A 13110-nucleotide genomic window follows, 5' to 3' on the forward strand; every position below is an offset into this window, starting at 1 on the left:
AAACACAACTGCTCACACTCTTTAAGGTTCATGGTTTTATTGAACAAGGAAGAAGATGTATCAGGCAATTTAACTCCTGGGTACCTGAAGAAGCCATCATCATGACAATTTAACTGGCTCCTTCGTTCACATCCATCAAACCAACTCTCATTACTCCAATCTTTTGGAGATTTGGGATTGAACCCTTGCAAGCATTCACACCCAGGAGACTTATTGCTATTGCAGCACCCGTAATTCAATACATATCTTGACAAATGACAATACATAACTGCTTTTCAGTTGGTAATCCAGATAAACCTCACTTTCATTACATGTGAATTGCAAGGTCAACACTGAATTTTTCTTTCCTGGATTTCAAGTCAAAGTGAGACCATTCCATGATCCAACCTTGACACTACTGAGGATCCTTTTCTAAGAACCAACCACGAGTATCAAGAACAAGTGAGTACTCACCTGGGGCATGGTCTTCTGCACTCTTCCAAGATGATAAGAAAGTCTCCAACCCAGTAACTAGGTTCTTCCCAAGCTTCATTCTTTGTAGGTAAGTGTCACAATGATAATCAAAACTCTGCTACAAATAGGATTCTGGTTTCTACCATTGGAGTCTCTCACCACAAGATTTCCAGAGGCAAGAAGCTGTGCATATGCATCTTCTGCAGTTGCTAACGCATTTGAAGACCAAACAGTACTACCTGTGATGTTAACAAGGTTAAGGACACCCCCAGAAGTGATTTTGAGAACTCCTGAACCATCTCTAATAGGAGATTCTCTGTTGGCTACCCATGTAGCCACATATCATATTCCCAAGTATCGGTTTTTAGAGTTACCAGGGCTGAAGAATCCCAGTTCAAAGGTCCCTCCTGCCGAAACTAATTTGATAAGTTGATGAGGAGTAACAGTGTCTAGAGCTGAGAAGCTTGACATGAAGGTGAAAAAACCAGAAGACACAAACAGCCATATAAAGATTCTCATGTTTTTGCTTTCTTGTGACATGTTGGGGGAGATCGTTAGATCATAAAACAAAAGAGTTAGTCAAAGTGGATTCAAGGTTGGTCAATATAAAAAAGATAATATCATAAAACGGTTGGTTCAAATTCCATGATGTTTGGTAGAGCTACTCTGGAATATGTTTCACTTCTGAACTTGTCATTTTTTTTTATGCTCTGGATGCAATATAAACTACTTTAGAAAGAATAACCCTACACGCATACTTCCATACCCCTCACCACATATCAATTTAATTGATCAAATATGAAACATACTTTAACTATTAATTTACTAATTATTAACCACTTAATATACCTGAACTTAATCATAATTCTGAAGCATAATTATAGATAAATTGATAAATAAGAAACGATCATGCATATGAGGAAGACAAGAATACTTTAGGAGCGAAGATAGCTCGTCCGTGTAGGCGTGTACAGTGGATGCGTCTACCACTCGAACTTGCACTGTGGATGGGATTTTCCATCTGTGGCTTCGTTTATAGTACCAAATCACCAATCACATGAAATAAATTCCGTTTTACGTTTTAATGCCAAACCAACAAAAAAATAAAGTAAACCTTGCACACCTTTTCACTGTATAAACATACTTTTATTTTTATTTTTAATAAAAAAAATATTGTATTAAGATATAATATAAGAAGTTGTAAACGAAAATAAGTTATAAATATAATATTCCTCTTAATTTATTGTTAAAAAAAAAAAAGATATTAAGATGATCAGCTTTCTAATTCAACTACTTTTGCCAATAATTCCCAAATTGTAACTATTGATAAAAAGGGGCACCTGCCTTTCATATTTAATTGATCGATCAGATGCTAATAAATCAAAACTCCTGAGGCTCTGCTGGTTTCATATTTAACATAAGGGAGTTATTAATCTTATGTTACATAAGATAGATATCTTATGTGAATGAAACAAAGTTGTAAGATTCACAATTTTTAAAAAAATAAAAAAGGACAAAAAAAAATGGACAAAAAATTCTATGAGTGTGTAACATAAAACAACTATCTTATGTGACATAAGAAAATTATTTCCCTTAACATAATAGCAAAAAGGCAGCTAAAATGCCAGCCCATTTTTTTACTGATTCAATACAACAGAGGAAAAAATCATACCATGCCTTTGGAGAAAATTTTAACATGAATGTGTCTTATTACGATTTCTTATATATTGCCTTTCCAAAATACGACAGGCTCTAAGGAACGAAATAAAACTGCAATATGTTAGGTGGTAATAAGCCACATTGAAGCAAAAATCTAGTTGACAACAAAACAGCAGCAAGTAAATGAATACACAAGCAGATAATAAGTATAACAAAATTATGAATCATAAAAAAATTCCTCCAGGATGAAGATCGCTATGAACTTTTTTTAAGTGCGTTCATTTTATCCCGCAGGTAGTAGAGTTTGGCCCTTCTCACTTTCTTCTTGTCAAGCACCTTTATCTCCTTTATGTTAGGTGAATACCTATCAGACATAGCACAAAGCTCAGGCATTAACACCATTAAGCAATACGCTTACAAGAATAATCAACTGAAAATTAAAATATCACAACGTAAAACATCAAAACACAAAACTCAACACTGCCCCCTCCCCTCTTCTCCCAACCCAAAATTAAAGTATTTGATATTATAAAGCATATTACAGGCTGAAAAGGAAGAAAGACAAAAGATCATTAATAGTATAATCCCAAAAACTCATCCAAAGCACATAAAGAAACACATTAAGTTTAATCTCAACAAAAAAATAAAATTCAGTCTGAATACACACATCGAAGCAAAGTAATTGTTATAATTCTACAATAAAAAAGCAGCTCACTTTTTCCCTTCATAGATAATGCCATCACAAGGGATTCCATGCACGCACAAGCACAACACACATCAAATTTATATTCCAAAATGAAATCTCTTTCCTTTAAAGGAATATAATGTACGTATGGATAAGCTTTCAGGAAAAAAAAGTATGATGTAATTTTTTTTCATGAGCCACTCTTCCTAGCTTATGAAAAAAGCACTAAAACTGCTTTTTTTGGGTTTTTAGATTTTTTCAAAAAACTTATCTAATTATCTCATAATGTTTTAGGCATTTTTTAATTAAACAATTTCTTTAAAGAAAGAAAGAAAAAAAGCATAGACAAACGAACCCATTACTAGAATTTCAGATAATTATCATCACCACATTATCGGGTTCTCAGAGAAGCAACTCTTTTTATTATCTTTTATTTCTGTGGCCAAGTGAAGCAATTTAACTACGAACTCCTTAAATGCCAACAAATGTCTGTTACAAATGGGAAGTTAATACTTACAGTGGGAATAGAGACTCGATACCAACCCCAGCCACCTGCCTTCTAATTCTGAAAGTAGAATTGAGGCCAGCATTACGCCTTGCAATAACGATACCTTTTATAATAGAAGCACGCCTCTTGTTCTCAGGCACTTCCTGTTAAATCAGATGTAATAGTAACCAAAAGGTCATCTTATTATCATGAACAAAAACCAAACAAAGCACAAATGTGAATATAGCTTCAAAAACAAACTTCCGTACCACTTTGAGTTGCACAATATAACCTGGCTTTATATCAGGTATCTCTCTCTGCGTTCTCACCTCCTCTACTGCTTCCTTGTCTAAAATCTACAGGATATAATACCAACAATTTTTACAATTGATCAAAATGGATGTTCTTATTTAAAATAATACAGAGTAATCACATGCCTGCATAATGTGCCTGGCAGTTTTATCTAATCTTTTAAATTTGATGCGAGGAGGCACATCAGGCTCCGGAGCGGAACTATCCTCAGAGGAAGAACCAACAGAACTTGTCTCCGTTGACATAAACCTGCTGTGCAAAGGAGGTACAAGCGAAGCAGCCTGCTGAAACAAAGCCAGTCTTGAACTTCCTAGCACTGAGGCTAAACCATTACTGGACTCAAATCTTGAGAATGCCTCAGTCTGAGGGAATTTCCTAATCTGCACAAGAAATTAAGAAAAAAGCAAGCATCAATAAGAGCTTATAAGTTATATCCCATACAGGCAAAGTCTATAAACCAAGGTCACACTTTAAAAAACTAAAATGGAACATGGAAGCACCAAACAACATAAAACTAGAAGGGCTTTAAATACTTATGTCATCTTCAACTCATTTATTCATTCAACCATGAGCTAAGTAACAAGAAGGATATAACAAAGCATGCCATATAATTGTATGTGATATTATTATCTATAAATTAACAAGCTTCCAAACACACTTCAGAATTATATGACATCAATTGGTACACATACTATATCGTTACGAATTTATAATGATAAGATTATGTTATTCAAAAACAATAAGGTAAACATATATATTGCCATCTTCTTCACCCTAACCAAGCTTATCTCAATCTGCAAGTTCATTCCTGAAACCCTTAAAATTAAAAAATAAGAAGAAAAAGATAACGATTTTCTACATTACTTCGTTTAGCAGCAGCAGCAGCAGCACCATATCAAAATCAACCACAAAAAGAGTAAGGAAATGAATGAAATGAAGTGATGCTTACGGGAATCGGAGAAAGACGAGAGCTAAGGTCCGGGAAAGAGAATGGCCGGAAAGTGGTCGCAAGTTGGAATTCTGGCGGAGATCGACTGAGGGATGATCGGAGAAGAGACCATAAGAGCCTTCGTGAAGCCATTTCGGGTTCGCAGACGGATCCGAGCTGAAAGGCAAGGCTTAGGGTTTATGGTTTGCGCGCGTGCGCTGTGCCATTCGGATTGCGGATCTCAAAATAATCCGGTGGCCCGACCCGACGAACAGACGATATTTTACTATTCTACAATGGCAAAAAAAGATTAATATATTATTATTTTAATAAAAAATTATGAAAATATAATTATTTTGAACCAATTTGTAGATTTATTGCACTTAGTCAAACTCCTAGTGGGCGCTACAGCCACAACCTCTGCAAAGTCGCGCTCCACATCATGCAAGTCATCCGGTGACAACACGTGGCACATAAAAAGTCAACAGTTTGACTGTAAAACTTCGGAACGCGATAATTTTTTACTCAAGTGTTTGAATGAGGCATTTTTTTTATTTCACATTATTTTTTGAGATCTATGCACTGAAAATTTTCCAGAGGATTATTTGTTATTGTTGAAAAGTAAAAATTTAAATAACATCATTCACACGTATAAATATGCCAAATAGGGCACAAGGAAGCATTTTTTGTGAAATTTTTTTGACCATTTGCCACTCATAGCTCTCCAAAGGTTATATGGAATAAAAAAAAAGACCACCTGATTCGGATACTCAAGTCAAAAGTTATGGACTTCTGAAATTTTATGGTAAAATATCTCAAATTCGAAAAAAATTTGGAAATATTTTTATGACTAAATCTACTTCAATGAAGTGCGTAGATCTTTCAAAAAGTTATAAGGAACAAAAAAAATATCAAATTCGGACACCTGAGTCGAAAGTTATAGCCTTTCGAAGTTTTACGGTCAAAATATTGACTTTTTTGTGCCAGTGTCGTCACTGGGCGAGTCGCACCTGAGTGGGGCGCGACTTTACATAAGTGGCGTCTGTGTGAGGCGTGACTTGCTGCGCCAGAATGGAGCGCAACTGAGTACAATAGATCCATAAATTGGTTCAAAATAACTATATTTTCATAAATTTTAATTGAGGTAATAATATATTTATTTTTTTGCCATTCTAGGATTGTCAATGTTGAAAAATTTCAAAAAACAAATAAATAGTATTCATTTAATGCTAATATCTTCGATAACAAAATTTTTAGGGGTATGTTATATTTACAAACATTTTATTTATAAATTTGTACAAACTATATTATGTATTACCGGTAATACATTCGTAATTAAGTCTACTACTCATAGTACATAGTTGAGTTTGTAAATAAAAAATTTATAAATATAACATCTCCCAAACTTATATCTATAACAAAAAGAGAGTATAAATTTAGTAAATAGTATGCATTTAATGCTAATAATTCATTCTATTATATATGTATTTGAGAAATGAGAATGTTATACTTGTCACATTTTTTTCTTTTTCTTTTTGATACAATAGTAAGAATTGAACATATAATTTAATATAAACTGCCCAAACTCATCACTACTAGACTAATCTTAGTGGCTTATCACCTTTTTTCTTACCAATTCTTATTATCGCTTTTGTTATCGTTAGATCAAATTAAATCAACGACTCTCATTTAATGTTAATTTGTAACCCTTGTTTTGATTTTGATCTGACGATGATAAAGTTAGTAGTGAAAGGTTGTAAGAAAAAATAATAGTAACATTATCTCTTTAATAAATAGTATATAAGAAAAAAAAATATTTTTTATTTCTTTTAAATTATATTCTCAAGAAAAAATTATTTTTTGGAAAATATAAATAAATTAAATTTTATTAAATTCTTGTTTATCTATTTCTATTCTTCACACTAGATATAAATAAATAAAATATTTATGAAAATATTATTATGTACATCATCCATCTTATACCGCCTTTTATTTTTATTTTTTAATGTTAAAATCTCACGTCTCAAAGACTACACGATATCCAAAGGTTGTGAATTTGTATTCGAGTATTTAATAGGAACAGTGATCAAAATGTCACGTTTTGTAAAAAAATTTATCTAAATGTCACGCGAACAGTATTTTTTACTAGACTGTTGTAACACTCCGTGTATACCCGGTTTGTTAACATGTCATCGTATTAAGCCACGCTCTATTAAATATGCAAAATATCTTTTTCTTTTTGATTATGACGTCATTAAACTTAGCCAAGTTGATTACTTAATTATTTCATAAAAACATCGCCTGTATATAAATTGCAAAAGACAGCTAACTGAAATACCTCATAAATAGATAAGTGAGTATCTAAGTCACGGATCTACAACACGTAGTCCGGACAATATCCTGATACATTAATACAACTCATAACTAAATCATAACGTCAAGTCAATGTGGCATGGACAAACCTCATGCTCACTCTAAGAACCTGCACCGTTAATTAAGGAAGTTAATTAATTAATTATGAGAAATTAAGAAATAATTCCTTAATTGACCCTAATAATTATTATGAAGCTTAGATAATTATAGTAAGTGAGTAATAATGCTGAAAGTCGCTTTTCGGAAAAAAAAAAGTGCGAATACCGGTTCTGCTATTCGCTATAAATGCGTACCGATAAAGTATCCCGGAAAATTATAATAAGTGTGAGAATATTACTAGAATAATATATAGGACTTGTAAAACAAGTTTCAAGTAAAAATAATGAGAACTGGTGCCAGAACTGATACTGACTATGGAAAAGCGCGTACCGGAAAGGTGCTGCGAAAAATAATATAAAAATATGATAAATCTTATAAAATTGAGTAGGTTTAGAATCCTGAGTTTGGGATTAAAATGCTAAGTGTAGCTAATTATGATAATAATGTGTGTTTATGACTTAAACCACTATATATACTTATTTAGGGCACTAAACCCTAGGCCATAACACTATCCTACGTTACTTTTGGTGGCTGGTCAGTTTGTGCTCTACTCCTTGCTCCTCTTCACCATTTTGTGACTAAGTTGTCACCTTTTATTTGTTTTTCCTCCTCTTTCACCTTGTAAACACTTGAGTGGGTGTCTTGTGAGGGTGAGGTTCAGTTTTGCTGAGTTGAGGGTACTGTTTGGGGAAGAGTTTTGGGGCTGAGTTCCTTGCTTGAGTGGTTGGAGCTTTGTCTTGGTTGTGGGAGCTCCAAGTGGTCATCTTTGTGAAGAAAGGACCCACCTTGTAGTGCATTTTCGTGCACCATCTTAGTCTGAGTATTTGGAGCTGTTTGGTGAGCTCCAAGAGCACTCCCTTCTCTGTTTTGAGCCTTGGGTAAGTTGTTCAACCTTTGATCATGAGTTTTAATGGTTAAAAGAGGTGTCTTGGCATGTTTAATGAGTTAAACAAGTAACCAACTGTTATATGAACTTAAAAGAGGTTAAAAATGCATGCTTGAACGTTGGAATGGGTTAAAAACCCAACCTTTGGAAGGATATCTCGCGAAATGTAGAACTGCATTCTATCGCGAAATATCCGGATATGGATATCCAGATATGAATATCCGAATATGATATCCGGATATCGATATCCGGATATGGGGATCTGAATATCCAGATATTGATATCCGGATATGCCCTTGAAAAATATCCGGATATTCTGGGTTTTTGAAGAACAGTAGCTGCACTATTCATACAGAATGATGTTTGGGGTTTGTGGACCTTAGACTGGTTAAGTTGAGCTTCTGTATTGATTAGTTAAGTCAGAATCTAAGTGATTAAGGGCTTGTAGCTTTGTGAGAAGCCTTAAAACATGAAATGTAAAAGAAAGACGTTGTCATTGTGCCTTGTACTTGTTGAGTATGATTTTGATATGATTGTTGGTCCAAAACAGATTGAGATTCTGCTGTGTTTGGGCTTTGAGATTGGTTGGACTCTTGGCTTGGATTGTTAGCTTGCAAGGTAAGCTTTCGTGTCCTCGGTTTAGCCATTGTTGGTTCCACCATGTCCCATGGGGGTATGGTTATATGCATGATGTTGTTTTCATGATATATTGATTTGTGAAATGTTGTTGAGCTGTTTTATGCGAGTGCCTTTATGATATGCATGTGGTGTTCCACCTATACGGTAAGCTTGAGTATATGGTACATACAAGAGGGTGAGGCTGTGGGTGAGGTGCAAGCAGTGTTCCTTGTATTTATTGTGGGGTTGTAGACGTACGTCATGCATTTCTCTGACCAGTAGAATAGTTAAAACACACATGGCATTAATATATATTGCACTGCATAGTTTTGGAACTTATATTGTAAATGCTTTTGAACTAATATTTCTCGTGTAAGTGAGCTTGGGGTGGAAGATCCTTGAGGACCCCTTGTCTTACTGAGATTTCTTTTTAGAGATCTCACCCCACGTTTGGGGCACATATTTCAGGTTCAGGTAATGCGGGGGTTGAGACCTCCAGCGGCAGGAAGCCGGAGCTTAGCTGATTATATGTTGTTATGCTGCTTGTGTTGGATGCTGGATATTGACTTTTGCTTTTTATGCTTTTAGCTTCATGATGTTATTGTTGAGACTGTTGTGGAGCTTTGTTGCCTTATTTGGTGAGCATGGGGATTGTCCATGCCACTTTGACTTAACTTTATGCTTAGTTGTTTCTAGTTGTAATTAATAATGTATCAGGATATTGTTAAGACTATGTGTTGTAGATTCGTGACTTAGATACTCACATATATGTTATGAGGTATTTCAGTTAGTTGTCTTTTACAATTTACATACAGACGATGTTTTATGAAATGAATTAAGTAATTCAGCGTGGTTAATGATAATGACATCATAATTGAAAAGAAAATGATATTCTGCATTTTTAAATTAAGTGTGGCTTAATACGATGATGTGATAACAACCGAATATATACGGGGTGTTACACTCACCAAATAGACTACAAAGCCAACAGAGTCTCAACAATAACATCAAATGAAGCTATAAGCATGATATCAATAGACATAAACCAGCATCCAAGTACAGTCAGCATAAGCAGATAAACATCAATCAACTAAGCTCCGGCCTCCTGCCGCTAGAGATCTCAACCCCTGGGTTACCTGAACCTGAAATAAGCGCCCCAAACGTGGGGTGAGATCTCTAAACAGAAATCTCAGTAAGACAAGGGGTCCTCAAGGATCTTCCACCCCAAGCTCACTTACATGTGCAATATAAGTTCCAAAAACAGTTAAACAATATAAGTTCCAAAATAGTGCAATGCAGCAGATAATTATGTCATGTGTGTTATAACTAATTTACTGGCCAGAGAAATGCAGGAATACGTCTATTACCCACAGTAATGCAAGACGCCACTTGCACCCACCCACAGTGTCACCGTCCTGTATGACGCCACATACTCAGGCTAACAGTTTAAGTGGAACAAAACATACATATTATAAGCAATTGCACATATAGCTCAACAACATTTTCAATTATCAAAGCATGTAAACACATCATGCATATAAATCATTCCCCCATGGAGTATGGTGGAACCACACAATGGCTAAACCGAGGACACGAAAGCTTACCTTGCAAGCTAACAATCCAAGCCAAGAGTCCACACAAGCTTAAGGTCCACACACAGCAGAATCACAATCTGTTTTGGACCAGCATCATATCAATAAACATACTCAACAAGCATAAGACACAAAACAACGTCTTTCCTTTACGTTTCATGTCTTTAGGTTTCTCACAAAGCCATAAGCCCTTAATCACTTAGATTCTGACTTAGATTAATCATTACAGAAGTTCAACTTAATCAATCTAGGATCTACAAACCTCAAACACGGTTCTGTATGAACAGTATAGACACTGTCTCGAAATTTCCAGAATATCCGGATATATGTCAGGGACATATCCGGATATGCATATCCGGATATCATATCCGGATATGCATACCCGGATATCATATCCGGATATCCATATTCGGATATCACTAGACCCCATATCCGGATATCATATCCGGATATTTCACAATAGAATGCAGTTTCTGCATTTCGCGAGATATCACTTCCAAGGTCCCATTTTTAACACTTCTAAACGTTAAAGCATGCGTCTTTAAGCCCATTTAGGTTCATATACTGGTTGGTTACCCATTTAACTCATTAGCATGCCAAGACTCAAGCTTTAACCATAAAACTCATGATCAAAGGTTCAAGAACATACCTAATGCTTCAAAACAGAAAAAGATGATGCTCTTGGAGCTCACTTGAATCTTCCAAAGTCAGGCTAAACACAACCCACGAAAATGGTGGTCAAGAGTGGTTCTTTCTCTTCAAAGGTCACTCCTTGGAGCTCAAAACACCAAGACAAAGGCTTTCACAACACACACACCAAGAAGTCAGTCCCTTCCCAACACACTCACAACACCCACAACTCAGAAGATGGCTCCTTTCTCACTCACCAATGCTCACACTTAAGTGTTTACTTGTTTAAAGATGAAGAAACCAAAGAAAAGGGGTTACTTGGGGAGTTTCTCATGCAAGGAAGGAAATTGAAGAGGGTGGCAGCAGCTCCCTTCAGAAACTTCACGTAGAGGCTGAAGGTTTATGACCTAGGGCTTTGTGCCCAAGCCTATTTATACTCACTTAAGTTTTAATCGCATTGTATTAGCGCTAAATGCTACGCTTAGAATTTTAATCCCAAACTTAGGATTCTGAACCTACTCATTTTTTTGAGATTTGTCATATTTTTATTTTATTTTTCGCAGCACATTTCCGGTACGTGCTTTTCCATAGCAAGTATCAGTTCTGGCACCAGTTCTCATTATTTTAACTTGAAACTTGTTATACAAGTCCTATATATTATTCTAGTGACATATACACACTTATTATAATTTTCCAGGATACTTCATCGGTACGCATTTATACCGAGTAGCAGAACCGGTATCTACACTTTTCATCAGAAAAGCGACTTTCAGCATTATAAATCACTTACCAATATTATTTAAGACTTATCATAATTATTAGGGTCAATTATGAAATTATTTCCTAATTTCACACAATTAATTAATTAACTTCCTTAATTAACGGTGCGGGTTTTTACAACTGTCACGTGTCATAATTTGCTACCACTGGTAGCGAATTTCGTAGCCAATAATTTCGTGACACGTGGTCATATTGCAGACCAAATACGCTACAAGTGGTAGCGAATTATGACACGCAGCTTTTTCCTGCGAAAGTGTGCCACGTGTCAAAAAACATTCGCGAACATAATTTGCTACACAGTGTGGCGAATTACTACCTGCTTGACACGTGTCATTCTTGCTGACTGTGCGTTCTGACGTAGCATAATTCGCTACACTGTGTAGTGAATTATTTGCAAGCATATTTCGCTACACAGTGTAGCGAATTATTCCGCGTGGCATTCTGGAAAAATTTACTATTGTCGTGGCAGTCTGGTAATTTTTTTGGCCAGGCGTGACAAAATGGTCGTTGTTCCTGTTTAACATCACAATCTGAAGAAAATAGATTCTGATCATGTTATAGCTATATTTAATTGGCAAAAAAAAATTAAAATATTACTATTTTAATAAATAATTACGAATAAGTTGCTGTTTCGAATCTATATACGAATCTATTGCACTCATTCACGCCCAAATTATGCTTGAGTATTCACGCCTAAGTTAAGCGTGACTCCCAAGGCATTCACGCCTAAATTAGGCGTGACTCGTCTGGTGTTGACACGTAGCACAAAAAATTAATAGTTTAACCGTAAAACTTTATAAGGCCATAACTTTTGACTCGGGTATCCAAATGAGGTAATTCTTTTTTTGATTCCACATAATATTTCGAGATCTACGCAATGACATCTCATTTGATATATTTTATCTCTCATAAACACAATTAAAATTTACAACAATGAAACTATAAAGATGGCACCAAAGTGAATTAACATATCTATAAATAAGGATACTTAATGTCATATTAAAATATATACTTCTACCAAGTGTTTGAAAAGAAATAGTGTACAAGGTTATTTATTTAATTATTAAAATATATACAGATTTATATTATATTCTACCAAGTGTTTAGAATATTTATTTAATTATTTTCTTTATTAATACAGATTTTTCAAATTGATTTTTGAGTTTAAATCACAAATTTAATCTTTATTTTGTTTTTCTTATTAATAATAATTTTTTAAATGTTTTTGGTAATACATTATATAATACAATTATTGCAAATTTGAATTGTGTTTGTGAGAGATAAAATATATCAAATGAGATGTCATTGCGTAAATCTCAAAATGTTATGTGGAATCAAAAAAAGAATTAATTCATTCAGATACCCGAGTCAAAAGTTATGGCTTTCCAAAGTTTTACGGTTCGTAAGTTAACTTTTTTTTGCCACGTGTCAACACCAGATGATTCACACCTAAATTAGGCGTGAATGCCTTAGGTGTCACGCTTAATTTGGGCGTGAATAGTCACGCCTAATTTGGATGTGAATGAGTGCAGTAGATCCGTAGATAGTTTCGAAACAACTATGTATTCCTAATTATTTATTAAAATAGTAATATTTTAATTTTTTTTG

General features: G+C 34.7%; 2 protein-coding genes across 2 annotated transcripts; both read right to left on the reverse strand.

Annotated features, from left to right (window-relative positions):
* Positions 1-528: 528 nt before the first annotated feature.
* Positions 529-993, reverse strand: LOC133284457 (uncharacterized). The gene is made up of 2 exons (XM_061481475.1): positions 828-993; positions 529-692 (listed from the first exon to the last, which is right to left on the reverse strand). Exons 1-2 carry the CDS (start codon positions 991-993, stop codon positions 529-531), a joined length of 330 nt encoding a protein of 109 aa, XP_061337459.1.
* Positions 994-2057: 1064 nt separating this feature from the next.
* LOC133284448 (large ribosomal subunit protein bL19cy-like) lies at positions 2058-4756 on the reverse strand. Its single transcript, XM_061481463.1, has 5 exons — positions 4546-4756; positions 3722-3976; positions 3554-3640; positions 3315-3448; positions 2058-2476 (listed from the first exon to the last, which is right to left on the reverse strand). The coding sequence occupies exons 1-5, from the start codon at positions 4675-4677 to the stop codon at positions 2368-2370; spliced, it is 717 nt and encodes a 238-aa protein (XP_061337447.1). The 5' UTR covers positions 4678-4756; the 3' UTR covers positions 2058-2367.
* Positions 4757-13110: the final 8354 nt, after the last annotated feature.

This window comes from Gastrolobium bilobum, unplaced genomic scaffold (assembly GCF_033153095.1).
Source record: "Gastrolobium bilobum isolate Gb01-03AN ecotype WA unplaced genomic scaffold, APGP_CSIRO_Gbil_v1 utg1818, whole genome shotgun sequence".
Classification (NCBI taxonomy): domain Eukaryota; kingdom Viridiplantae; phylum Streptophyta; class Magnoliopsida; order Fabales; family Fabaceae; genus Gastrolobium; species Gastrolobium bilobum.